The sequence below is a fragment of the Apiospora kogelbergensis genome (genome assembly GCF_038363985.1).
Source record: "Apiospora kogelbergensis strain CBS 113332 chromosome Unknown utg000010l_segment0_segment0, whole genome shotgun sequence".
Lineage (NCBI taxonomy): Eukaryota > Fungi > Ascomycota > Sordariomycetes > Amphisphaeriales > Apiosporaceae > Apiospora > Apiospora kogelbergensis.
This window is the reverse complement of record NW_027117427.1, coordinates 669,472-696,585: the sequence shown is the minus strand read 5'-3', so window position 1 is coordinate 696,585 and position 27,114 is coordinate 669,472. Positions and strand designations below refer to the sequence as shown.

The 27,114-nt window shown below is 50.9% G+C and overlaps 6 protein-coding genes across 6 annotated transcripts; 1 reads left to right on the top strand and 5 right to left on the bottom strand.

Annotated features, from left to right (window-relative positions):
- Nucleotides 1-3,171: 3,171 nt before the first annotated feature.
- On the bottom strand, nucleotides 3,172-3,834 carry PG998_014313 (uncharacterized protein; the record flags this gene model as incomplete). Its single annotated transcript, XM_066881129.1, has 2 exons — nucleotides 3,172-3,465; nucleotides 3,526-3,834. The coding sequence occupies 2 exons, from the start codon at nucleotides 3,832-3,834 to the stop codon at nucleotides 3,172-3,174; spliced, it is 603 nt and encodes a 200-aa protein (XP_066723981.1).
- A 1,215-nt stretch (nucleotides 3,835-5,049) lies between these two features.
- PG998_014312 (reverse transcriptase) lies at nucleotides 5,050-9,973 on the top strand (the record flags this gene model as incomplete). The annotated part of the gene is made up of 11 exons (XM_066881128.1): nucleotides 5,050-5,408; nucleotides 5,500-5,515; nucleotides 5,566-6,561; nucleotides 6,617-6,884; nucleotides 6,979-7,572; nucleotides 7,639-8,020; nucleotides 8,077-8,114; nucleotides 8,690-8,865; nucleotides 8,917-9,095; nucleotides 9,263-9,337; nucleotides 9,388-9,973. 11 exons carry the CDS (start codon nucleotides 5,050-5,052, stop codon nucleotides 9,941-9,943), a joined length of 3,639 nt encoding a protein of 1,212 aa, XP_066723980.1. The 3' UTR covers nucleotides 9,944-9,973.
- A 4,367-nt stretch (nucleotides 9,974-14,340) lies between these two features.
- On the bottom strand, nucleotides 14,341-15,550 carry PG998_014311 (uncharacterized protein; the record flags this gene model as incomplete). The annotated part of the gene is made up of 3 exons (XM_066881127.1): nucleotides 14,341-15,367; nucleotides 15,419-15,471; nucleotides 15,530-15,550. 3 exons carry the CDS (start codon nucleotides 15,548-15,550, stop codon nucleotides 14,341-14,343), a joined length of 1,101 nt encoding a protein of 366 aa, XP_066723979.1.
- A 2,332-nt stretch (nucleotides 15,551-17,882) lies between these two features.
- PG998_014310 (uncharacterized protein) lies at nucleotides 17,883-18,544 on the bottom strand (the record flags this gene model as incomplete). The annotated part of the gene is made up of 2 exons (XM_066881126.1): nucleotides 17,883-18,136; nucleotides 18,274-18,544. The coding sequence occupies 2 exons, from the start codon at nucleotides 18,542-18,544 to the stop codon at nucleotides 17,883-17,885; spliced, it is 525 nt and encodes a 174-aa protein (XP_066723978.1).
- Nucleotides 18,545-21,533: 2,989 nt separating this feature from the next.
- On the bottom strand, nucleotides 21,534-21,797 carry PG998_014309 (uncharacterized protein; the record flags this gene model as incomplete). Its single annotated transcript, XM_066881125.1, has 1 exon — nucleotides 21,534-21,797. The coding sequence occupies one exon, from the start codon at nucleotides 21,795-21,797 to the stop codon at nucleotides 21,534-21,536; it is 264 nt and encodes an 87-aa protein (XP_066723977.1).
- A 395-nt stretch (nucleotides 21,798-22,192) lies between these two features.
- Nucleotides 22,193-24,588, bottom strand: PG998_014308 (uncharacterized protein; the record flags this gene model as incomplete). The annotated part of the gene is made up of 3 exons (XM_066881124.1): nucleotides 22,193-23,036; nucleotides 23,087-24,307; nucleotides 24,434-24,588. The coding sequence occupies 3 exons, from the start codon at nucleotides 24,586-24,588 to the stop codon at nucleotides 22,193-22,195; spliced, it is 2,220 nt and encodes a 739-aa protein (XP_066723976.1).
- Between the last annotated feature and the right edge of the window lie 2,526 nt (nucleotides 24,589-27,114).

Below are 27,114 nucleotides of genomic sequence, written 5' to 3'. Positions count from 1 at the left end.
ATCAAGTCGTCAATGTCATCAAGCTCGCTTTGGTACTGAGCCTGCTCGGCGCTGCCAACCTCGTGGTAAAAGCAGCTTAGAGGGCGGACTCTTACTTGCGCATGGCTTACTCCACTTTGTCCGACAAAATGCCAGGTGTAGCAGCTTGTAGCACCGCCAACGGCGATGACTTGAGGTCTGTCATCTCGCCGAGTCGTTACATTACTAGCAGCATGCTGCTGGCGGCTAGAGTCCACAGTTGACTCATACCACTCGTAACATTGTATCTGACCCTGCGTGGTTGAGCGTGTGTCACTCGAAGTACCAAAGGCCATTTCTTTAATCAAAGAATTATGAACTGCATCAACAGACACCCGTGGTCCAGTATTCAGGCGGCATGTAGGTCGGTGTTTCGCGACTGCTTTGACGGGAGGCACGGAAGGATCTGATCGGAGATTGCGGTCTTTGTTTTGCAAGGCGTCTTGGGGTATCGAGCTGTACTAGAAACCATCTGATCAGCGAAACGTTGTATCCTTCCTCAAACTAGGTCTCCGGCTATAGTAGACCGAGTCACGGCTTCTTTGAGAGTACGTTATGTACATTGTGGACGTGTGAGACGTTCTCGCTGCCCGCTTGCGACGCCATAGCTACTATCATATGTACTACTCATACGACCCATACAACTGGTAACACTTGCTATCTTCTTCCGCCGTCCGTTCTGGCTGGCACGAGTTCTGATTCTATGCCTGGACTTCGCCGACGACACGCATTCCAGCTCCCAATGTGTATATCGTCCTAGTAGCTGCCGAAACGTTTCTAGGGCTCTTTGCTTTGGACTAGTTCGTCCCGTTCACGACAGGCAGCCGAAACGCATCTAATTGTTCTCTCGGGTACTCATACAGCATGTGCTCATTGTACAGTACCCCAACTCTTCGATACTGCTCTTCTGGTCCGTACCTACTAGTATCATAAGACGACAACTCAGTCATTTGCATCACTTCCTGACCATGCTACCTGAAGCTACGTCCGGTCCAATTGGGTTCGTACCCCAAGGTACATTCGTCCAATAGAGACCGGTGCAGTACTCGACGGTGTGGCTTTGCCATTGTGCGATGCTAGAGGCTCTCGATTAGGAAGCGCTTTTTCGCAGCCGGCTCAAAGACTGGTTGAGCTGCGGTAGGGCAGATGTAGACCTCAGGATGCAGAACTACTGATGGCGCCGCCGGTCCAAAGGAGCAAAGCCAACGCTGCAGCAGATGTAGAGCGAATGGGGACGGAACCGGGCTGGATACTGCCGCGTCCCGTTGTTGGTCGTGGCGTACTTGTGTTGGCTCACACAAGCCACCTCGGGGTCTCTCCACTTCCCACCGAGTAGTTGCAGAAAGGATACTGGAGGCCGAAACTGCCATTCTGGTCCGCGGGACCGTAGTCTCTTATTGTACCTTCCCGAAGTGTGCCGATTTCAAATGGACCCAGAGCCTGATGTTCCCACCGCTCCGTTTGTACTGTTCCGGCGCAGGGAGGCAGGTTACCTTGGAGCCAGTATAGTCCAGCGGCTGCTTTATTTCTGCTGCATTCCGTCGAGATTCGAATAGTCTCCTAGGCTGTTTCCGGTCCTGGCTTCCATCGTTGCCCGAGGGCCGACTGCTGCGATCCCAGAGGCAACGCAGTGAAGGAGCAGGCCATCCAAGCCCGCAACCCATGACAGGTTTGACGGGTCGCCCACCGTCGACGCAGGACAATATTGATGGATCCTTTCCCGTGCAACAAGGGGTGCTGACCACCCATCAGCCCAGCGATCGGGTTGCCTCAGGATCGCCGACAGAGTTGTCGATGGGGTGCAATGAGCGTCTCGACTCTCCAATGTGCGATGCGGTGGCTGGTGACGCCAATGGCTTCGAAGTTGCAGACACAGCGATAGGAACTGGCATGGTAGCAACGGCCGGTGCCTCGCAGCCCACGGCACTGGAACCCGATCGGTGCCAGCCAGGCGGCGGGGAGGAGGGTATGAGCGACATGAGTGCAGAGTTCTCCCTATATCCTGAATCCGATGCGTCTGGCTTGAGCAAGGGCGATACCATCAGCTCGCACCAGGAAATGGAGGGGTTGCATGACCGAGACGGGCACGCTGGGGATTCCTCAGCAGAGATGCCAAATATGCCCCCGACGATCCTGGCACAGGAAACGGATGCAGACGGCCCCGCTACAGAACGACCTTATCCAGGCCCTCTAAGCCTATGGCTGCAGTGGTTGGACCGCCTTTGCCATAGTCGCAAAGATAGGACAGGTTTTCCAAGAGCCGGCGACGAGATTGTTGTGTGAGGTCTGTAGACCTTGGCACAGCGGTATGCTTACGCGATCACCGTCTTGACTACTCTATCGGCAGCTGCTTCGCCAATGCGCAGCCGGACGAATGCGACAGGCTGCCAGGCTGCGACCCTCGGCAACTTTGCTTGGGAGATCAGGAACTTCGACCACCAGGTGTTGAATGCACGGGGGAATGGGCACTGCGGTGGAAACGGCACACGGGTAACAGTTGGATTTTCGGGCCCTACGCTACAAGGGACCCGGAGGGCTGCATCGCTTCTGACGCTACGCTACACCCACGGGGAGTGAGTCCAAGCGGCAGTCCGGTGCAGGTGCCCTCTCCTGGGTAGCTGCTGACCTGGTTCAGAATTTATTTTGGCAAGAAGTGTTTCTCGCCCGGCTTCTCTCCTGCGTGTTTAGGCGAGGTCCAATTGCGCGCTCCAGGGTCTCGAACCAGCTCTACGCGAATGACGGTGCTCCTATGGGGCCTAGCCCACTAGTCGCGCTAATACGCCATAGCTACTTGCAGTCCAACAAATAGTACTGTAAGACCAACAGAACTGAGGATTTTATTGAAATGGTGTAGCGCACTTGCTGGCTACTGTTGCGAAGGTGATGGTCGAGTTGAGGCAGGAGGCGTCCCGACAAAGACAGCGCTAGACGGGCACTTACCTAGATACAGGCGAGCTTCGGGCTGCCGTACTTGTATTAGACCAGACTTAAGAAGTAAACAAGCTCGTAAATAGAGGTCCTCCTAACTTTTTATGCTCTATTATCGCCGTTCAAGCACCCCTATCCCGGAAGAATTGACTCTAACTTATGCTAGTGGAAGCATAAACAATAACATCACTACCAAAAATTACCCCAGTGACGAGAAGTATGTCCCTATTTCTTCTTTCGTAGCTTGCGAAAGAGATCCCAGAACCCCGTGTCATGCAAAAACTCGTAACTCCCTTTACTGTACTTATGCCATCCCATTTTCAGCTTGCTCCAGCGAAGAATCGTCTCGTCATCAACCCAGATAATCTCTTGCTCTTTCCCCTTTACATAAGCGTAACTGAAAGGCTTTGGACCCTTCCGGAAAGGCAGGCCTGTAGCGGTGGGATAGAGAGATAAGGCCATACCGATCCCCAATGCGTATTTATCACCTCCATCTACTTCATATTTCTTAACAACGCACTGTTTCCTCCAATATAGATTCCAATATCTACATAGTGGGATCGGCGCAATTTCGTGTACCATCTCTTCCTTCTCCCAAGTTGTGTTTGTCGGTCGGTACCCTACCCATTGAACCTTGTACGTTGTTTTCTTGAAGTCGTAGTCAAGTATCTCAAAGACATGATACTTCGGAGAGCGAATCCCACTCTTTTTCAAGCATGTATCTCGGCCCTTTCTTTCATCCCAGAAATCATATAAGAGTGAGTCGTCCTTGCGCTGCACCTCTTCTTCGCCCTTCCATTCTGTTTGGCCACCAGCCTCGATTTCTATTTCGAAAAGATATGTGTTCTTGAGAAGTCGAGATCGAACAATCCGTTTGGCGCCAGACATCGCAAGAAAGTGGCTGGAAAGAGGACATAGGCTTGGGCAAAGTGGTTCAAGTAGGCGAAGGGGTAGCTCAGATTATAAGATGATGTAGATTGGAAGAATCTAACCTCAGGACGCGTCTAGACGATCAACGATTGAGTCGAAAACCGTAATAGTGAAGTGTGTTCAGTGGCGGTTACGAGGGAAGTCGGGAGTGATGGCTCGTCGTTGATGCTGCTTGATGCTAACTATCACTGTGTAGGTAGATGCTGTATGAAGGGAAATGGCAATGATGGGCGGGTGATTCTACTTATATTGGGATTACAAGGCGTTCTGCATGGTGTGACGCATGAATTAATATTATTCGCTTGGAACGCTTCTTATTTGGTTGGTTGGGAGCTTTTCACAGGGGGTGGCAAGAAATGTATTCGTTGTAACCCCTATTTATTTGCCCAGTAAAGTTAGTAAACTTGTTATATACGTTTCCGAATGATGCCTTCCTCATGTTCGGGCGAGCCCTGCACGGCATGATCTTCTCGAGTCGCTTGGTCGGCCTTGTCCCGTAAATCTTATTGATTTCGACAAATCAATGTCGTCGTCACAACGCCCTGAGACTCATTAGTAACCTCTTAGAGTCGAGTCATTTTCTCACTTACCATTCTCAAAGTACTGCAAGGCTGTTGTGAATGCCGTAGCCTGTAGTCTCTGTAGCCTGTAGTCTCTGTAGTCGCTTGGTTGACTCGCAGTTGTGACCGAGCCACCATGAGCAAAAGCGCAAGCCTCTTCAAGAGTACTGTACCGTGCCCGACTTGTGCTACTCACTGCTTCGCACCATCTCAGCGTCGGGGTCGTCTCTACCTGCCATGCCAGGAATAGCGGGGCCTCCTGGAAGTCTGTGTCTACCGTGGCAGCTAGAAACGACCTAGCATGTCGCGCAGAGCCTGAGGGTTGGATTCGTATCCGCTTGGCCAGAGAAGCTGAACGGGAACCGACAGTCGTACGCAACTGTGTTTGTCAACTGCCACAGTCTGAGAGGCCCTTCTATCCTTCTAACATTAGCCCCAGCAGTAGTGCACCTCCTGAAGGCGCTTGCTACTGACATCTGTCCTTTTATTACGTATTCAGCCACTTTCTCGGTCGTATATTCTTCGATAACTTCCTTTAGACGCAAGTACCTTGGTTAATCATGCCTGACTAAGTTTGCAGCCATCCACCGCGTAACAATGGTCGCCTACCAAAATGATTGAATCCAGGCTTGGTGAGCATACGATTCACATCGGAACCAGAACTATCCAGTATTCTTATCCTACTGCATCCGATAAGAGCTCGCAGATGCTTAAGGCTCGCTTCGTTAGATGCGAACTGGCAACAACATTAGATGAAGGGAGCGCCTCAGGTGAAGCGCAAAGATGCCAAACTATTGCGAGACCTAGTCTGAAGCTGGTCGAATCTGCTCCGAGTCAGAATGTCTGTGGCTACCACAGGAGTACTTTCTTTCCACGTGGTCAAGCCTCCACATCCATCCACTCCAGAGCAATCCACGGCAATATTGCTCAGCAATCCACGCCCACTGCCATCCATCGAGGCCTCTTTGCTTAGTAAGGCAATCCCCACGCAATCCACCCAACCGGGCAGTTGCGTGGATCTGGTTGCTAAAATTGCCGGACCCATATTTACTAATGTATCTAGCCCGATCCAGTATAACGTAAGTGCTGAGTCTGTCAAACTAACTAATCTCCTATCCTAGCCTACCAGTCCAGGCCTCCCCTACCTAGCGAAACCAAATTCCAAGGAAATAATAAGATTTACAGCTCCGCCAGTAACAGTTCTTTTTTCATTCTTCCTGCGTCTGTTCTTTCGTCCCGAATCTTCAATATTTTACTTTCTATGATGCCTAACTCCGCTATCACACTGGATACCCTAACATGCGCATCCCTACTACCTAACACCCGGGAAGTAGACGCTGCTGAACGTGAAAGGCGACTATTCAAGGCTTTCCCGGGCTTCACGTGGTCAGAACGACCTAGAGATCTTCCTGGCTGGTTCTGGGATTTCGGATACGACGTCCAGCACCTCGAGAAGCGCCTCTGGGTTTGTAAGCAATGTGTCTACCTCGGTTGTAAAAGGCCAACTGCTCGAGCTTCCAAAGGAACACAGAACATTGTCAACCACCTGTTCACGGAGCATGGTGTCAGTGCGCCTGTCGGCAAAGGCCAGGGCACAGCCGAAAAGAAACACCATGCTAAGAACTACCAGGCTCAGGTGCAGCCAAAGCAACGGTCAATCACTCAGCTTCTTGGCCTCGATACTATGACGGAGCGTGATCAGCAGATTGCCAACAAGCTCGTCAGGTCGTTCGATAAACAACACTTCCAGCGCCTTGTTGTCCAGTGGTTGGTTGACGCTAACAAGCCGTTCACCGAAGCAGAGGACCCCAATCTCCGAGCCGTGTTCGATTACCTCAACCCGAGCGTGGCCAAACGCAAAGCCCATCTTGTAGATACCTCTGTACGACGCCTGATTGACCAACAGTACACGAAACACAAAGGCGAGGTTATCGCCACACTCAAGCGCGCCCCAGGCAAAATTCACATCTCGTTTGATGGCTGGACATCGCGCACCCGCCAACCACTATATGGGATTGCCTGCTTCTTCAGAAATGAGTCTAACAAGCCTCAGAAGGTCATAATCAGCGTTCCAGAACTCGCCGAGCGCCATACAGGCGAAAACATCGCTGCGGTGGTTGTTCAAGTTAGTAGTTGTTGCGATAAAATAAGAAGCCAATGTTAGCTTACCCCATGACTAGATCATCAGCGAATTCGAGCTCAACGACAAGATTGGATACTTCGCGCTTGACAACGCCTCTAATAACGATACAGCGATGGATTATATTGGTGAGTCGCTTGGCTTTGATGGCCGGAAGCGCCGGGGACGCTGTTTGGGGCACGTATTGAACATCTCGGCACGCGCTTTGCTCTTTGGCAACCATGCGGATGCGCTCGAGGATGATCCTACCGGTGCGCATATTATTTCCGATACCGAATGGGAACGCTGGCAGTCCAAAGGACCTGTTGGTAAGAACCAAGTCCCCATTTGAGCGGCACTACACCCGTGCATGTTTATTAAATGGTTTGCTTGTTCACAGTATCCAATAACATTTGCTGATAGGCAAGTTGCACAACTTCGTTTACGATATCTTCCGCTCCCAACGCCTGGCTTTTTGGCTTAAACAGCTCCAACTCGAGGATACTCAAGCCGGCAAACTCAATGCTCCAAAGGCTAAGAAGCCTCTCAAGGTGGTCCGAGATAACGATACCCGCTGGCTCTCGCAGCTGTACATGATACGGCGGGCTTTGCGACTGAAGCCTTATCTGCGCTTTCTAGTCGCAAAATACAAGCAAGAGTGGGAGGAAGAAAACACCAATAGGAATGGCATGCTGAAGAAGAGCGCTAAGAGGCCTAGGATCTTGGAAGATGGCGCTGAGCTCACTACCAACGACTGGATCGCGCTGGAACGGCTTGGGGAGATCCTAGGACATTACGAGGATGTGGTGCTAACGTTGGAGGGTGATGGCCAGATACGCCGACGCAGGCATGGCTTCACAGGATCTTACGGGAACGTCTGGGACACCATACTAGGGTATGAGCAGCTTCTCACAATGCTGGAAGACCAGAAGCAACAGGCAGAGGACTTCCCAGACCCTGAACAGTTCAGAATCGGCATTAACTTGGCCTGGGACAAGCTTAATCACTACTACAGCAGTAAGCGAACCCGGTTACCAACCTCCCCATACAGTGAGTAGTGCGCCCAACTAAGAATAACACCAGAGCTTGACGAGACTCCTATCTACTATATCGCGTTAGCACTTCATCCCGGGTACGGCTGGGCCTGGTTTGAAGACCAGTGGGAGGCTAGACCTGGCTGGGTGGCCCACGCTAAGGCTATCGTTCGCGGGGTTTGGGAGACCGAATATCAGTCAAAGCCTATACCTGAGTGCCAAGATACGCCACAAGCTACAACAACTGGGTTGAAGAGAAACTGGCCTAACCCGTTTGACAAACAGGCGCGCAAACGGCGCGTTGTGGAGGTTCAACACCGAGCCCAGGCCATGCGAATTCCTGGTGACGAGTACCACTACTGGCTAGCTAACGAGTCTGAGCGCGAGGATTGCCTGGACCCAATCGCCTATTGGCACGGGATGCGCGATAAGTATCCTAGGTTATCCCAGATGGCCCTCGATTTCCTTACGATACCCCCAATGTCAGCAGAGGTGGAGAGATTATTCTCGTCAACTGGGCGAATGGTGACTGCGCAGAGAACATCGCTCGACGCCATCACTGTTAGTGTTTGCCAGGCACTCCGTTCATGGTACAGGTCAGGCATTATCAGGGATTTGGACCCTGTACTGATGGCCTACGACGATAAAGAGAGGATTGACAAGGTATCGTCGATCGTCGACGACGAGGAGAGGGCCAAACAGGCGGTAGGATGGGCTTGGAGTGGCGACGACGTGGTGAGTGACAAGGTGAGCGACGAGGCCAGCGACGATGAAATCATTTAGGCTATTTGTCTATGCCAGAGTCTTTCAATAGGAGTGCACACTAGAAACATGGTGAGGGAGGTAAATGATGATATAATTTAACCCCTATAACTTCCAACCCCCAAAGAGATCTCTGATAAGTTGAGTCTCGCACGTGGTCTTTGAACCTGGCTCTCATGTCCTATGAGATTACCCCTGACAGTTTGTCCACTGGATGGGCAATCCATCCACTGAACCCTCATATTGCTCAATTTCGGCAACGCAATACGGTGGGCAAGTTGCTGGCGAGCAATCCACGCAATTGTATTGCCTCGTGGGTGGAATGGATTGATGTGGAGGCTTGGCCACACGATGGGAGTCCGACGAGGCTATGTTCAGCCGCGCATTGCTACTAGAGGATGCTATCAAGCAAATGTTCCACGACTTGGAGGGCACGTGGGAACAATCCTGTGGCAATGTCGCAGATAGGCCGCCTGTCCTCAACGAACGGCTCACTTCACAGGAGTGGAAGGTAGTAGGCATCATCCAGAAAATCCTTCAGCCCTTCAAGATCGTGTCGAAATAGCTACAAGGCCGCGGCATTGTCTCGTCTGCGAGATCAACGTGCGGTGGGCTCACAGAGTACTTCCCTGCAATCGAGAATCTCTTGGATCACCTCGAACTTGCCATGGGTGGAGAGATTGTCGAGGATGTTGTTGGCGACGATCGCAGAAAGATGCTGGCAATGGTCCGCATCTTCGACGGGTTGGACACTGCGACGATCCGACTGATAAAAGTATACCTTCGGTTGGCTTGGTCAAAGCTGGATAGCTACTACCACGGATGACCTCTTTGGCTTATTACGCAGCAGTAATCTTGCATCCCTGTCGTAAGATAGCACATCTCGAATTGCTCTGGAAAGAACTCCCAAGCCGGCAGTCTACCCAGTGGGTAGACGATGTTCTACAAAGGATGAGGAAAATGTGGGAAGACATCTACGCAAATCGGTAAGTGGTTTAGTGATAATTTAGTAGCGCAGTGAACTGATTCGTCCCAGGGAGTTGCCGCAGCGTGAGAACGTCCAAAGAGAGGAGGAGAGAGACCTCGATTTTGTTACGTCGAGGGCTATCTTTTTACAGAAACGTAAACAAGGGCAGAATACCCTCATGTCGGAGCCCGAAACACAGCAAAAAAGGCGTAATAACGCCCGAGTCACTAGGCATCAAGTGACAGTGGTAGACCCGATTGTGGAAGACGAACTCACCCGATATCTTGCAGAGTCTGTTTGTACTCTACCTGTCTACGTGATGGACCCTATACGCTGGTGGCGCGAGGTCGGCGTGCTACAGTACCCGCGCCTTTCGTACATGACCACTGACATGTTGACAATCCCCTCGTCTACGGCTGAAACTGAACGGCAGTTTAATAGGACCAATCGGATCATCACACCGCTGAGGTTGAGATTGAGGAGGCAGGCAGTAGGGTGGGCGCAGAGTATTGCATCGTGGAGTACTGCCGGCATATATACGCCGCAAATCCCATTACATTTATTGAATGGTGATAACTGGGAGGGACTGATTCGTGACACAACGTTTGATGGGCTTGATTTATAGTAGTGTAGAGATGGTGGTAATTAGGGATGGGTATCTCAACACCATGTATATCATCTCGACACTAGTCTTGGTCATTTCCATGATCCTCAAATCTACCCAATCCGGTAGATAGTGGGGGTACGGACTAATTCCTCCGTAAAACAGGGGCAGCCGCTGCAGCCGACGGATCCGTCGGATCCGCTGACTTCAGGTGTAAATCCCCCCGTCGGCTGGCTGAAGACTGAAATATTTTGCCCGCCCTGCGGGCGGATGTGTGGTCCTAGTTTCATCGGCTCCGGGCGACTGTTTTCCAGCGGATCCGCCCGATGACGAACCCTGCACCAAACCACCATGCTTCTCATTCGCGGCCGATAGTTTCTAGACCCTTCATTCCTGAGGAAAAGCAGAGTAGTGGATACCGAGGACGGGCCGAGCCGTCCTCCGATTCGCCCCTGTTGATATGGAGGCCGTTAGTGACTCGCGGCCCACAAGGGGACTATTTATTGTGGCATTCGAGTGTCTTCTCCGGGATGGCAAAGGCTAGTCGTCGATGGTTGATCGTGTACAATCCTGTACGTACGAAAGGGTACGCACAGCATGAGGGCCACAATCCGAATGCCAAGCTTGGCGAGATACCTTTAAACCAGCTGCAAAAAAGCACTTCCTAATCGAGAACTCTCTAGCGTCGCAAAATGAGCTACATATGAATCACACCCTCAGTACTGCACCGGTCTCTTTTTGACGACTGTGCCGTGGGTACGAAGCCAATAGGGTCGAGATATCTTCAGGTAGCATGGCCAGAAACAGATGCCAACAACTGCTCTATTGCTTTATGATACGGTAGGTATGAATCAGAAGAGCTGTATTGAGGATTTGGGGTATAGCGAGCACATGCTACTGTACGAGTACTTGAGAACCAGATGCGTTTCGGCTGCCTCTCGTGAATGGGCCTGGTCCCAACAACGAAGTCCAAGAAGCAGTTGAGTAGCTTACTGTCCTCGGAATTATAGACATACACCGGCTACCAAGAAGCACTTCCTTATCGAAATCGCGAGCTTCGACGAACTCTAAGTGGGCAGGTTTGAGTACTGCACTGTCCTGCGCTGGCCACTTCTTAGCGGCTGGGCCTCGAGATACGAAGCTCAGGATATCGGAATAGCTTTCCTTATCACGGTCAGGAAACGATGCAGAATGAGTGTGTTTTGCCTAGAGATACGGGTAAGTACGAATAATAAGGGCAGCACTGAAGATTATGTACGAGTACGACTAAATGCGCTTCACTGTCCGCCGCCCGCTGAGATTATGTCGTGATGGGACTGAACTAGCCCAAACAAGGAACTTGGCCAGAGCCATGCGACCGTCGGCTCCCGTTCAGGCCGTCTGGCTGAGGTGAGCAATACGCTACATGACTGGACAATACAGTACGATACCCGTATGTAGAACCTGATCATCGTTTGGACCGGCTACGAGGAGCCTTCCAGCTCGAGAAGCCTCTGCTTTGCAAACTGGCCTACCCATAGGTGGTAGCGTTAAGTACTATGTCGGTCACTTTTCGACGACGGTACCTTGCGATACGAGGGCAAGCGTATCGAAGCAGTGTTCAGTAGCATGGGTCAGAAATCGGTGCAGAGCATACGGACAGACTAGAGAGGTACAAGGTGGGTAAGGACCATAAGGGCCGCATTGGAGATTCGGAGTACAGCGAGCGCGTGCTGCTCTCTGAGCCCTTATCCGTACTTGGGAGTACTGCCAGGTGGCCGGAGCTAGGATCGAGTTCTGGATTGGCTCAGCTACTCCCCAGCACGGAAGCGCACTGTAGGACGAAAATCGCATGAAACAAGATGCGATGCATTCCACCTTTCATCCTGGCAACCAAGGACGTGTAGTAGATACACTTCCAAAGAACGAAAATCCCACTAAGCGCACAAGGACCCAGCACCAGGCCCTTCATGGCTTCGAGTGATTGAATCACAAGAACGCCAGCGAAAAAGCCCGCAGTACCGATTGTACCAAGGTACGCAATCGCTATAGGAACCGTACGTTTCCAATGGTCGGTCCATCGATCATCGACGTCTCGATCGATGGGTATTGTACCAATGAACATCCTTCGCTACGCAAGTTAGTACACATTTAGCAGGAGTGGCAGGGCGACACACAACAACACAGACGCTGTGCCATAACCCGGGCAGAGCCACCAGCCAGTAGCTATGCCGTGTAAACCCAATGGCAAAAAGGGTAAAGACTGGTTACACTAGCAGTGAGGACCTCGATGTAACATAATATATCAAAGGATATGGGGAATGCAGAAATGACTCTCGTCTTTTCCAGATTATCCTGCATCTCCCATCTCCGCGACAACGTGATACACATGTCGACAATGATAGAAATGAGTGTGGCAGTCAAGATAAGTATCGAGACAACAAATGGCATCTCCCATTCGACAAGGGGCGCCATTGTGGGACAAGAAAAATAGATGGTCAGAACGAGGCAACCTGGAGATGGATGACCTGCAGCAGACGTACGTTATATTTACGAGCAAGTTCTGAGTTGGAGATCATGCCTGCACCTCAGTAGTATCCAAACCACCGCGGGCCATCCGGGACGAGGACATCATGCACGGTCAGAATTACCAGGGGGGAGGAGGAAGTGTGGATATAAAATCGCTGGTCAAAGGACTGGACGGCGGCTTGGTTCGTTCGTAACCCTGCAAGCCAAGGCCAGAGCAGCATGAGAGTACCCAGATATCACAAATGAGGGCTTGCCACTATCCTTCTGGTGGTGTTCCAAGTTCATGTTCATGTAAAGGGGGCCCAAATGATCATCCAGCCGCCATTATGCTTTCCTTTTCCCATCTGGGCTATTTCACCCGAGCTTGTCCATTCTTGAACAGCATCCAATAGAGGTGCGGAAATAAATCAAGTAGGTGGTGGGCCACATACCGAACGGAAGACTTGTATGGCTGGGTGGGTGGGCACGCAGGACCTGGATTCACCGGATACACTATACTGAATTGGGCTTGTCCTTGGGGACAAGCCTAATCCGGTAAGGCTCGGTGCTGAAGTCCCAGGCCCAAAACTGACGACGGAGAAGCGTGCAATAGCATGAAAGGTCTCCATTGAAAGCCCACGATGACGTACGAAAAGAAGATAATTACAATGAAAAGGATGCAGACGTGCCCATCCCTCTGGACACTGGCGTCATTGTTTAAGCAGATTTCAGATCAGGGAATTAAGGAATCAACAATAAGGTGTGTAAGATCGAGTTTGGAGATGTCCAAGCTTGGCCGCGGGAATCAACCTTGTGATCGGGTTTAATTTTTCTGGCCCACATTGATACGTGACCGCACGTGACCAAGCCTGTTTTGGAGTTGACGGGGACCCTGCACCAAACATAAGAACTACGGTAGTCTTGTTACATCGGGTTCGAAATGATTTGCTACAGAATGGCGGATGAACGTGTTGATGGGTTTCTGGGGTCTACTCAAGCTTATATTGTTTATCTCGAGAAGGAGATTCGGTTATTGCGCTCAAAGATTGATAAGATTGATGAATTGTCGAGCACTGCGTGCATACCACGTCGAGGTATGCATCCTGAGGTTCACGCGGTCGTCGGGGCCCGCTCTGCTAGCACCACGCCCATTCAATCATATCAAGCTCCTCAGTCTCCAAGGGGAGAGCTTACTCTCTTCCTAGATAAGGTGTATACGATCCCAGTTTGCCCCCGATACGTGCTGTTGATCAACTCCGCAATCTCTGCGATGGTGTTTTTGCCCTTCCGTCTTCATAGTAGAGATTTGGCCTGTTGAAACTCTGCGAGAATTCTTCGCCCCCATCAATACTTAGGTTGTGTTTGATCCGATAGTATCTGTGATCTGAATGGCTTGAAAGCTAGGATCTTAATACTAGAGATCTTCGTAGTGCCTGAAAAGTTCGGGTTTGGAAAATAGTGAGGGAATCCAGCCTGTGCAGGCGCTGGACGTCCGCAAGCCGTGACTCGCGCTGCTCCCCGTCGGTTTTATTGAGTACCAAGTGGACAATGGCGCTCACGACGCACACGATGGCGATAGCTATGGCCTGGGAGGAGACAAACACGCCAGAATGCAGCTAGTCTTGTCGTAGAAGAAGAGGCGATTGAAGGGCTGGCCTAATCGTACAGTGTCTTTAAATAGATGCAGCGTCAACTATCCGGCAGGTGATTTCCACTGGCGTACCCCAATGAGCTTTGGGTCCGTGATAGCCACTGCAGAGTCGATGTGCCGAGAGGAGGCTTTTCTACCTACATTAAATTACATCGAAGTGAGTCTATGTTGCTATCCCGACTACTTGGAAGGTTTGAGATCTACAAGGATGCCTGGAACACAGCTCCATCCTCGTCAGTACAGTTCTCTTCGCTCAACTCTTCCGCCAAGCTTGGTTTCGTTAATCCAATCGCCCAATCAATTTAGCTACTAGCGTTGAAGCAAACTCCGGGCAGCTCTCTAGAAAGTCTTCAAGACTGCTATCCCTATTCAACTCCTCGATAGTGCAAGCAGCGTAGAGAACCAGGAGATTGCGCATGGCATCCTCCTTCTGCGTGTTCAAGAAAACATATTCCACCAATGAAAAAAAGTCGCCGATCCGGGTCTTATAGAGAGTGAACAGTTTTAGTGTCGTTGAAAGATTGTCCACTACCTGATTCGCAAGCAAGGTGACGTCGTATATGTCTGCAAGGACATATAATCTTGCATGCGAGAGGAAAACTTCTTTGTATTCCTCCACCTCTTCCTGGTTTGGCCTTGGTTGAAAGGTCCTTGCACGGTGTGGACGGTCAAAGAGCTTGACCATCTGGAGCTTCTTTGTGCTTCTCAAACGTCCCTGGCACTTGGAGCACATGGTGGACTTGGGAGAGAGACACAATCTTCTGCGTGCATTCATATGAGCGCAAGTCGCAATCGTATAATGTTCCGAGCAAGTATCGCAAACGCTCTCGGCCGAAGCACCAGACTGAAACACATGACCGCGACGGCAATTTGTGGGTTCCACATTGCGCGCATTCTGTAAGAGCAATGCTAATGAAGAGGCTGTTTGGTCCGAGGTAGCAGTTTGCTGGGATATTGGCTGTGGTGGCGGAAGTGGGATTGATGGCATCGGCTCTTCCGCCGGATGTGTTGGTGGGGTCTCAGATGTCGCCGTGGCGTGGGTTGATTCTGTCGTGATATCGGCGGGGATGAGAATTATTTCAGGCTCTGCAGCCAAGTAGCTTCCCGTGTACGCCCATTGGCTGAAACGTATAAAGGTTTTCTCATCTACCTGAGGCCATTTCACGCAATCTTCTTGTGCTTCCTTCATCTTGCCATTGACAAGCACACACAGAGGCTTCGACAAGCGTGCCACGACGCCGCTGTGAAGCACATATTTCTCCTCATTCGTACCGACTAAGAATGCAACAGGCTTGGATTGCAGTATGCTGATAACGATGTCAATTTAGTGAGGCCGGTAAAGGAGCGATCAACCTCACCGTTCGTATCGGTCTTCCAAATCTGCCGCTTTTGTTACAAAATGAGGCTGTTCCTAAAAGAAACAGGTAAGCGAGCGATCAATAACGGACACCTTACGATATGGAGCTTACCTCTTGGTCAGCCATCCTCATGTTTTTAGGAGAGCTCAATTCTTTCTAGCCAGTCTGGCGATGATACGATCTTGAAATGGGGTATGTTGATGTAAGGAAGCTGAAGCTCTTTCGCAGGACCTTCTAGATACCCAAGTTTGCTGATAACAGCAAAGGAAAGCTGCAGGACATAGAAAAGAGTTTGGCTTCGCCAAGTGAAATCGTTTCATAACAATCCATGTTCGCATCTTTCACGTCACCACTTAAGATGGTCTTTTCATGCTGCGCTGGACGGCAACTGCCACGGAACACGTCACGATTTTCTCGACAACGTTGAAACTCAGCGCTAATTATATCAGCCAAACGGCATATTTGCCGCAGAATACGCCTTCATGGAAAGAAGAGGGTGACCAGGGGACAGCTAAGCACTACCAGGTACAAGATTATAACCCGATCCTTCAAAACAATTGAGAGCAGTTTTCCTTGACTAAGTTAGAAATGGACTGCCCAAGTCTATGTATCTCTGTTACAGAGTTCTTTCTCACTCGTGGACGCGAGCCGGCCAATGCTAAATACCACGTGAATGGCGACCAGTGTATCATGATTCAACAGATAGGGGACGCCAGGATTCAAGTTTTTATAGCCTAGTTAGGTTAGATGCTTAAGATAAATTGTATCGTTTTCGTTGCAACATACTTTGACTTGGTTTCCCTGCCTGCAACAGCTTTACACCGTTTCCCCCCGATCTAGGACGTCATTTCTTTTTGAATCAAGTTTATTGAGACGTCATTGCTGTGGCTGTGTCGTCATAATCGGCGCCAAGGGCTTTCTAGCCGCCACCAAGGCTGTAAATGAACCAACCAATCGAACCACAGGCTCTCGGTTGGTTGGTTTGCCAAATGTCGTGGTTCGGTTGGTTTATCTGACAAACCACAGGCTCTTGGTTGGTTGGTCGTTGGGTTGGTTGTTTAGGTTGATGTTCTTAATAAACATGCTGTTGATCATCGGCGTCAGCGCCTAGATGTTCTCGCAACCACCTGGTGGCTCTCTCGCGCGCTTCATCGTATCCAGCTGCTTCCAGGCCCCTTCCTTCCAACTCTTCTGTTATTGACAGGAATATCGGATCAATATCGCGGATGATACCGGCCCGGTGCGAAAGGAAGAGGTGATGAAGAGAAGGAGAGTGATGTTTGCATTTCACCACAGTGACGCGGTTTCCTCGCATACGCTTATGCGCAAACTAGCGCAAGACAAAGCCATGCACGCAATTAGAGACTCCCTGGCCCACTCGGCGTCGGGGTGCATTAGTGCTCCTCTGGTTCTGTACCCGAAGATCCAAAGGAATTTGCATCTACTTATTTCAGCTACGTAATATATTGCTGGGAAAGACCTTAAGGCAAGCGGCGCCCTGATGAGAGCTTCCTACGAGAATCGGAAGAATACAAATTCAAAATTCCAACACTAAAAGAAAAAGAGGAGCCGAGCACTTCGACCTCTCCAGGATCACAACAGCCGCTAATAGGTATTGAATCAAAGGAGCCGATTTCGACTCAGCGCCTCCTAAGCTAGCGCTGAGGCGACGGCCGCCAATGCCAACCAACCCCACAACAGATTCCCCCAGTCCAAACTGCCTCGACCTACACCTTCTCCAAAGCATCCCTAATTACGCCTACGCCACCCAGACAGAGATGCAGTACGTGCGTCCACTTACGAAGCATGGCAATTGCGCTGCCGAGCTTGCAAAGCGGCTCAACTGATTTCAGGAGTCGATTATGAGCTGGCACGCACGCCGGCAATGCCCTACGCTGGTATACTTTACGCCGATTATAAAACCCAGACGCAGGGTATCGCCCGGTTCAAGGCAATCAGACTCATCGCCCTCGTTCTACACATCCGAAATCGTCATTCAAAAAGCAAGTAGATGCAATCCATGGCAGTCTACGGCATGGCCGACAGCTGTTACGAATACGATACTAGCGAGGGCGAGGTATGCGTCACTCCAAAGCCTTTGTCAGAGTCACGCCTTCCGCATCATCATGAAGCTCGAGACGTTCTCGACGCCACCGAGGAAATCAGCGCGATCTTGATGCAAAAGCTCGAGGGCTTTCAAGAAGACTTGCGGTTATACCAGTGGGAGAAGAGCCGTAGCCGTGATGAGTTACAAAACATGAAGAGCGAGATCATGCAGGAACTGTGCATGGCCAAGGAACGGCTGCTGGAAGAGCTCGCGTCCGCAACGACTGCGCGGATGGAGGGAATCGAGACGTGCCTGTCTTCTTCAGTCGCCGCCGCCGTCTTTGTCTTCTTCCGTGCGTGCCCAGAGGCGGCCCCAGGACTTTCCTCATAACATTGCCGATCCCGTTTCGCGCGGTTGTTAGGTGGAGCATCGTTTGTAACGGTCCCGTGACCAGGCTGGGATGATGACCCTCTCGCAGCCGCCCTTGTATTCTTCGTAGACGAGTCGGGCGAAGGGCGAGTCGGGCTGGTCGTCGCGGGAATGGAAGAGTAACGACGCGGGGGTCTGCTGATGCGACCAGTACGTGTTGCACCAGGCTGACTGTTTGTAGGTCTTGGCGCATCCACCTCTACCACGCTGGACTGCGACAAGTTGAGTTGGCATGATGCCACCTGCACATTTTCAATCAATGTGTCATTCGATGTTGGTAAAGGATTCGGTAAGGATGGCGAATCTGGAGTGACGGCAATATCGCAAAGCTTGTGGTTGTTAACGTCAGATTCACCTGTATGTATATTGGAACGTTTACTTACCATGTGTCGCAAAGAGTGGCTCAAACCAGTCTTGTCAGCTTCATACCCCGCGCTGAGTTGCGCGAGTTCTGCCTGTAGAGCTTTGTACTTGGTGTCGACCATGTGTAGCTCTTGGGCGATCCTATCCTTCTCTTCCTGAAGCGCTTCGGCTTCTTTTGCGAATCTATCCTTCTTCTCCTCGTATGTCGCCTTGAGAACACGCCGTCGGTTATAGTTCTCCAACAGGGCTGCAGTCTCAGGCGAGTCTTCGCGGTCGCAGTAGGGCATCTTTGCTGAAGGGTCGAGTTTGCGAGGATTGAAGGCTGCTGCCGGCTAAACAACGAGCGCGGGGTACTTGAAAGGCTTCATCCAGTCAGGGACGAACTTCAATGCGGTGCACAATCAAGGTAAGATTATATATGCGGTCGTCGGTGAAAAGTGCACCCAACAATTAACCTAGCAAAGGTATGTGCTGAATTAAAGCATGCATTACTCGAGCTATTGAACACTACCACAAATCGGGTAGGACTTCACAGAGGCCAAGAATATACATGCTAGTTTCAGCGCTTAACAGGAATAGCAATGTTTGCTAGCAGTCAGCTTCGCCGAAATGCATCTAGCCCTACTGGTACGTAGTCCCGGAGTAGCATGGGGTCACTGTACGCTGGATCTCCCGTGCTGATATCCTGTTTCGTACTTTCTCGTATCTCTAGGCATTCGACGTAGCGTACCTAGACTATCGGGTGTAATACGATTGATTCGTGATGTCTTGCTGCCACAACCAGCTAAAATCCTTGCCAGCTTCTGCTCTTCAGAAATTCTTTGCAAAGCGGCCCATACATGGTACAGAATGCCCTACGTAGCTCGCACCATATGTCATTCTTCAATTCATGATTATATAATTCCGCTTGTAGTTGTCCTGGTAACAGTTCATCCTTTGCTATTACGTGAATCAAAACGACGTTTTGGGTTGTTTCCACTAAGTTGTTTTCTTTGCACATGGTCTTCGGGTCATACTCCGCTGCCCCGAATCAATAGCCCAAGATGGGCTGCGGGATGCCAGGACGGGAAACTGGACAACCTTGGGATGCAGTCAGATCGCATTAGCTTCGCATTAGGGATGCATCATGTGGCTCTCTTAGGCGCGCGTCAATACGTTTGCGTCGATGGTTTCTAACTAAACTACACGACTGGGTATCGACTCAGAGCGGCATCGTCTGATAGCTCGCTGATCGAAGGTCAGATCACCATCAGTGGGGCCCCGTACAGCGGTTCAGGGCACTGCTGATCCGGTTCCAGAACCCATGTTGGCAGGAAGGATTTCGGGCCCAGCTTCTCTTCAGCCGGTTTGACGAAAAGTCCTTGCGCGGACCGGGGAGGTTGTGCAGTTGGCCCTAATGGGGAGGGGTCGCGAATTGACTCGGTGCTTATGTTGCAAACAATTGCGCTAGTCCATTGCTACTCTTCCGGCCCTGCGCCCCTACAGCAGCAGGGACCAACAGTCGTCAGGACCGGAAACAACCAGTGGGTGTATTCGAGCTGATGCAGCAGAAAGCAATACTGTATGATACTGGATGATTCTCGCTCCATTCGAATCGGCGCACCACGTCAAAAAGGGTGAAATTGGAGACTACGGTCGTGCGGACCAGAATGATTGTTTCGGCCCCCCACCATCACTTAAGAATTGGAGGGACCCGAAAGTGAGCATCGGCCCATCTACGCTAACAGCGGTGGGTTCTAGGCCTGACCCGCTGGTTGCGCTAGTGCTCTGCTACTCTTCCGACACTGCACTCCAACAGTATGTAGGGCCAACAGGTCTGCAGGCAACTAGGAAGTCGAGACCGGAAACAGCTCGCGAGAATCTTCGAGCTCTCGATGGATGCGGCGAAAGAGACTACGCTGCTGGATGGTTCAGGCTCTGAGGCGACCGGTCTCTACCAGAACGGTATAAGCGGAGCGGGAGAACATCAGGCTCTGGCCCTGCGCATCAGAACAGGTATGGGTGTCACAAGCTGGTCCGGCGTCCATTCCGTCTCCCAGTGCCACTTGCGCGACGATCCCGATTCTGAATCACAATCAGCCAACAAAATCCAAGACCGAAAACAGCCCGTGAGACTCTTCGAGCTAACACAGCAAAAAGACAGTACTGTATGTTACAGGATAACTCTGGTTCCATTCGGAATCGGCGCACTTCGAAAAGGGTACAATGGGACACTCGGGCGGACCAGAATGGTAGCTTGGCCTCTTGTTGACGACTGTACTTTGAGCTACAGGGCAAGAAGTCGCTTTAAGTAGCATGGTCAGAAACAGATGCAAAGGACTGATGTACAATACTGGTAGGTACGAACCAGAAGAGCTGCATCGAAGACGACGGCAAGAGTCACTACTCGTGAGTAGTGAGCAGTAGGGCAGTAGCTATGGCGCCGCAGGCGGACAGCGAGAACGCCTCACGTCCATAATGTATGTACATATTGTACTTTCAAGGAAGCCATAGTATCCCGATGAGTATGAACATTCAAATCCCTGCAACGCCTTCAGAGTAACTCGATACCTGAGCGGGTGACCAAGCATTTGCGACAAACCGGCCACGCACCATACATTCGTTGAGGTCGACGCAGAATCAGATGGCGATCAATCTGATGGGGGAAGGGCACAACATATCGCTTATCAAATGGTTTCTATACGGCTCGATACCCCGCAATATATATTCGAGGACCGTGGAAACCTCCGGGCAGGCTCCTTCGCGCCTCCGTTTGAAGCAGTAGCGAGCCACCGAATTGAACGCCGGCTGAACACCAACCTACCGATGACTGTTGATACAGTCCAATGTTCTTCGATAGAAGAAGCAGCCTCTTGTGTTCCGAGTGACTCAGGATCGAACACAACTGGTCAGATGCAACACTACGACTGGTATGAACCAACAGTGGTCTCTAGTCGCCAGCAGCATACTAGCGGTAACATAACAACGCAACGATCACACGGGCACCAAGTCGTCGTACCTGGCGGCACTACACGCTGCGGCACCTGGAATAATGTTCGACAATGCGAAGCAAGCGATGCTCAACTAGAGGTCCGCCCTCTCAGCAGATTTTACCGCGCCGTTAACAGCGCCGAGCTAGCCCAGTACCAAAACGAGCTTGGCGATATCGAATACTTAGTCGCGATCTTGGGCCGAGAAGTTGAAATCTGGGAAAGCGAGTGCGGGTCTCCATGCGGTAGAAACAGGCGATCAGCACGAATTGCGGCTAGGAGCTAATGAAACTATGAGCACCGCTGGCTACTCCACGGCGCCCCACGGCATCCTTGCTGGATGTTGTAGTTTGCTTCCATCAGGCATGCTTCCGTCCTCGATTTTGGCATCTGCGAGACATGAACCAAGTGAATACTCTTGCTCCGACAGCTTCAACTCTATTTCTCCCATCGAACGCTCATACTCTTTGGTGTCAATGCTCTGGTCATAGGCCTCTACGGCCCGTTCAATAAGAGCGTCCCTCTGAAGCATCAAGCCCTTGTATGAAATACCCTGGATCAGCGTTGTCATCCTCTCTTCTGGCCCCCTGGGCGCTACTATGAAAACGAGGCCTTCGGTGGGTCTCCATCGATCTTCCTCCTCTCCTGGACTCTGGTCGTCTGCTTCTGTGACTGCCCTAGGTTCATAAGCCGAGATCCCTTAGCTCTGGCTGCTTTATTTACCCCGCTTCTGCCTTTCCCTTGTTGCATGAACCGTCGACCGTGTGGTGCGCACCGCTCATGCAAGGTAGCTAGGCGATTGGCGATTGCTATTTGTGTAGATTGTAAACCAGGCTGGATGTAGAATGAACCGTGCAAGTTCCTTGTGACTGATGGCACAGCTGTAGGGCTCGTGGTCTACCAGTGTTCGCAGGCGCACCACAGGTGTATGCCCTTAAGGGTCGCGAACGTATTGTAGTGACCAGTTCATTGTTGGATGATAGGCTGTCTTGCTATGGAAAGGATGAAGTCGTCGATATGCGGCATATCGGCTTCCTCCATGGCCTTGTCGCTAGCTGAAGACAGAGAAAGTGTGGAAGCTCGTGACAATGTGTCCAACTCAGCAACACTGGTCATTTCGGTGTCAACGCTCGTAATTTCAATCTCCTGTTCGAACCGCGATGAAACAGAGAAGAGGTGAAGTTCCTCGTCGTAGACTAGCCATTTGCCATGTCGTGCAATAGAAATACCGAGCCACAGGATCCTCTCCTTTCGTTCACCCGTCATAGACGCAACCTCAAAATACTTCTCATCGTCGTCAATCTTGTCGTTGGAGAACCAATCAGATGGGAAGTACTTCTCAGCCCAAAGTAGCCCCCTCAAGGCGAAGTCTTCGGGTAGTGGTCTGGGTGATTGCTTGTCCGGCCGTGGAAACTCATCGCTTCTTTGAATCTTCTCATATTCGCGGCACGATAGCAAAAGAGAGTTGAGAAGCATTGAGACCAGTTTCCAAGGGAAAGTATCCTCAAGCAGAGCCATAGCCGAGGGATAGAGAATTAGATGTCGATGGAATACGAGTATGGTATGAAGGTAAGGCAAAATGTTGGGGTCAGCAAATCTAAAGAAAACCTTGTTGTACGTCCCTTCGGCTAGATAACGAGCTTGCTCCAGGGCCTTTGCATTCTGATGTTCCCTCGTATCGGGCATCATTCTGTTCATGTATTCGACTTCAGTCTCCTTTGGCGTTTTGTGCCGAATGGTCTGGTAAATGAAGCTATTCTGATTGCCCCAAGACAACAGGGCACAGCAATTCGAAATACCAATGTAGTAACTGTTTAGTGTTAGCCATGGCACCGCACCCGAAGTGTACATATCACTTACCCGCTTTCCATCCATCTTCGAGTCGTTCTACTAATGTGGCTATCAAGGTTGCTGAGAAACTCTTGCACTGAAGACTGATATTCGTCGCCGAGTTTGCCGCTGAACATGATGCCTTGAGCCTTAACAAAAGCGAAATCAATGAGTAGAAGACGAGAATGTTGACTATCAGAACCCAATAACGGATCGAACAAAGTCATGATCGAATCCCAGGTCGATTCGAAGGGCTCCGAAGCGGAAAGGGCCTTTGAATAGTAAAATAACTGCTGGATCGCGTTCGGACATGCCAGAATGGCGAGATGATGATATAACCGGCCAGTCCCCGAAACGACATCGGAGGCCTTCGAGTACCAGCGTCGTGAAACGGAAGTCCAGACTTCCCGGTCCCTTAAATCATCATCTTCGATGGCCATTCTGTAACGTCCAAGATCACCCAGACATTCCATCCATATCGCCTCGAACGCAGGGACCGTCTCGTAGAGTAGTGCCATCATGGAGTAAGCGAGGTAAATGAAAGTTAGCATATGCTCTAGGGAGGCGGGCAGGCGATGTCTCAACAGCTCAAGAAATGCATGTATGCCGTGCTTCCACATCCTCCCTGGCATATAATATTTGGCCCCCAGTCTTCGCAACGAGGAACTGGCAGTCGGATGCTGAGATGCCAGGAAGAAATCATGGTGCTCATGCAGCAATGTGCGATGTAAAGCTATGAGAGCCTGCCACTGCTCGTCGTTGAGTTTGGCATCAGTCTGCGTCTTCTGGGCATTGTCAACTTCTATACACTTGGATTCAACCATAACCAATCCCGCATAAATGCCCTTCACTTCAGCCACCAATTGGAGGTGGTCGATAGGACGGGTCTCGAGTTGTGAGAAGTAAGTATCATTCTCGTCCGAAACATCTAGGCCGTCTTGAACAAGCGCAGGACGCGAACGGACGGGGGGTTGTGGCTCGACTTTCTTCTTTCCACGTGTGCGCGGTGAGCTAGGCGCTGGGTCATGAGCATTCCAGAGCTTCCCAACCTGCGGCGTCCTGTTGAAGTCGGTATCATGCCTAGGTTTCACAGCCCTTGAACGTGGGACGGGGCTGGAATCTCTTCCAGCCGACTTGCCCAATGTACCTTTCTCTTTTGGGAGGATAGGCTGCGCAGGTGGCCCCCTTGCTGCGCTTTGCTTTAGGGGCTGGGTATGTCGCACCTCTGAGCCATTGGGAGATGGTCGCTGGCTACAAATAGGAGATTAGTGCAAGTCAGTTCGGGGACAGCTGGCAGGGGGTCCGCACGTTTTGGAAAGCGGCGGGGGCTCTCTCCTCCATTCGCGTATAACTTCAGAAATCTCTTTTTGTTCTAACAACTCTTTATGGAATTGTGTAATATGTTGTTTGACCTGGGCATCCGTATCGACGACGTCGGTATTACACCCGACGACATGGCACTGCAATTTGGCTTTCTTTCGCATAAAGTTGGCAATTGAATTTTGAACGAACTCGCCTCCTTGATCCGGCATATTGGGTCGATATTGGTATAGAAATTGGTCTGGGTGAAGTTTGGGTGGTTGGTATAAGGGCGCCGACTACTTCGGAGCACAAGAACGTTGCGAGACGAAAGACCAGACGGGAGAGCACGATGTATAGGTCGCTCGACGCCAGAGGAACTGGAACACTCTGTTTGCTAGCTGCAGATAGTGCTAAATGGACAGTCAGCAGACTAATTGCAGAAGACTATGTAGTGATGCCGGGAAAGACCGTGTTGGCGATTGAGGCGAAAGATGAGCGAGAGATTCGGAGGGAGAGAGCGGCTGCTTGTACTTGCAAAAGAGTGTCATCGGGACATACCTGGTGCGTGAATTCAGTACATGGATTTCCAGCAATTGCTTGGGAATTCAAAGAATGGGTTCTGAACTGACTGAGATGTCGCAAAAATGAAGACGGGCTCAAGGGCTCTTATCATCAAGCAGGGCACCATCAAAATGGGGTAATTCTGCCTTGTGTTGGCTTCAGTACTAAACTAATCGCTACCGAAAATGGTGGGTTGGTGCGCGGCTTATACATAAGAGCCGCAGTTGCCTTACAGGTCGTGAATATCGATTCCCCCATCACCACTCTGTTGTTTCCCACCATCTTTGATCTCTTCATGTCACCAAACATTGTGGCCCAAACACGGGCGAAATTCCAACACAATCCCGCCCAGATGAATTATCTATCGTGACTCGTTGAGCAGGCTACCAAGAATTCTCAATTTGTAAGGGTGTCCTCTCGTTGGTGAGATGGGTAATGGAAGCCCTGTCCTTCAGCAGGGAACAGCAAGAAGCCTACGCAGTGGAGACGTACAGCATGCCTTGAAGACCACAGTAGAAGCAACAGCAGCAACAGCAACAGGCAGACAGGTGAGGCAGCGAGAAAAGATGGTTCGGTGTCGGTTGAGCGCAGGTGCCCAACACGAGCTCCATGTCTGGCCGGGACCATCCATGGCCACTATCACTGGTCACGTAATGATACTGGATTGGGCTACCTGTTTCCAAGTACTCCCTTTCACCAGATCAGCATTAGGGCGATCATGGTGTTGCTTTTTCCTTTGGGGGCTCACGTTGCCTCAGTACTCTCACCGAAACCTAGGATCCGCAGGAACTCGATTGGATCGAAAGTACTAAGCGACCTGGGATGCGGCTGTTGTAGTACGTCTGGTTCGCCTGGCACTTCCTTCTAGAAGGCAACCACAAGGCAAATGCTTGAGCATCAGGCGGTTTCATGGCATTCCTAGCGATTTGGCGCGGTTCCGCCGCCCCGCTGCTTTCATTCTTGATGACATCCTAGTCACATGCATGCACGCTGACATGGCGCATGGCGCGCTATGTGAGCCGATGGATAACCTGGCGCGAAGTGGACCGAACATGATCCGCACCTGGAGTTGGTCGGTGCAACAGTGCGATGGGATCGATCTCCTCGACCCGACATGATCAGCCACGACCCCTGATTGCTCTCTGGGCCTCTCCAGCCACGACGTGGTCCAGAGACGGACAATGCGCAACGGTGGCAATACTGTTTGGACCAGTCCCGCCCCACGACTTACCAGGGACCACCATGGAGAGACGTACTCCGACACAGCATCTTGTTCGGTGTGCACGCCCAACGCCAGTTCCAGGGGCAGGGCTAACAAACTCAAGCTCGGCAAAATATAGAGGCTGGCCCGTTCTGGCTCGGCCACCAATTGCTCAAGCCGCATACCAAAGATAACTACAGCGTAGATTGCGGTACTAGCTAGTTTTGGAAGAGTGTCCTGTGAGATTTGCGGTTCATCACTCTACATTCTCAAGTCTGAGCGGAAGTAGGTCGAGTGCAGGTATAAGGTTCGGCTTCCAAGGAAGTCTGGACGGGGCCTAACTGTGGCGACTCGTAGAACTCACAGACAACGACTGGCATAACGCCGCCTCTCGAGCATTTAGGTCACAAAGTGAGAGTCTTATTTACTGGGGTTTTGATGTTGGCTCGACGCTGAGGGAGAATGATCTGGTGGATATGAGAAAGGACTATGAAAACCAACGAGTGAAGCTGGATGAAGCAATCTCAATATCGGTACAGCTAGAGCTCGTGAATGCGAGGTACGAAGAAAAGGTATTAAGCATTAGAAAAGCCCTAGAAGAATAACAATACGTTGCAAATAAGATGTCTTTTAGACAGCATCGAATCATCGGGTCACCCTTCCATTTCGAGGGGGAGCCTGTCGTGCTGAGTGCGAAACCGACCCCTAGTATAATGCAATAGCGCCTACTGGCACGACAGGCGCTGAACGTGTGGCCGTATACGACATCCCTGGCGATGACGGCGGTATTTTCATTCTCAACAGCCCCGTAAGGCAGAAGAGTAGCTGCATACGGACAATAAACTTGATTCAAAAAAAGAAAGAAAAAAAGAAAAAAGAAAAAAGGTAGAAGGGTCAGAGGCAGCTATAGGCAGGTATCCTATCTTCTTTGGCCAGGGCACCCCGCCAAAGAAGCTACCGAAAAAGTTACCAAAACTACGCCGCCAAACCGAAT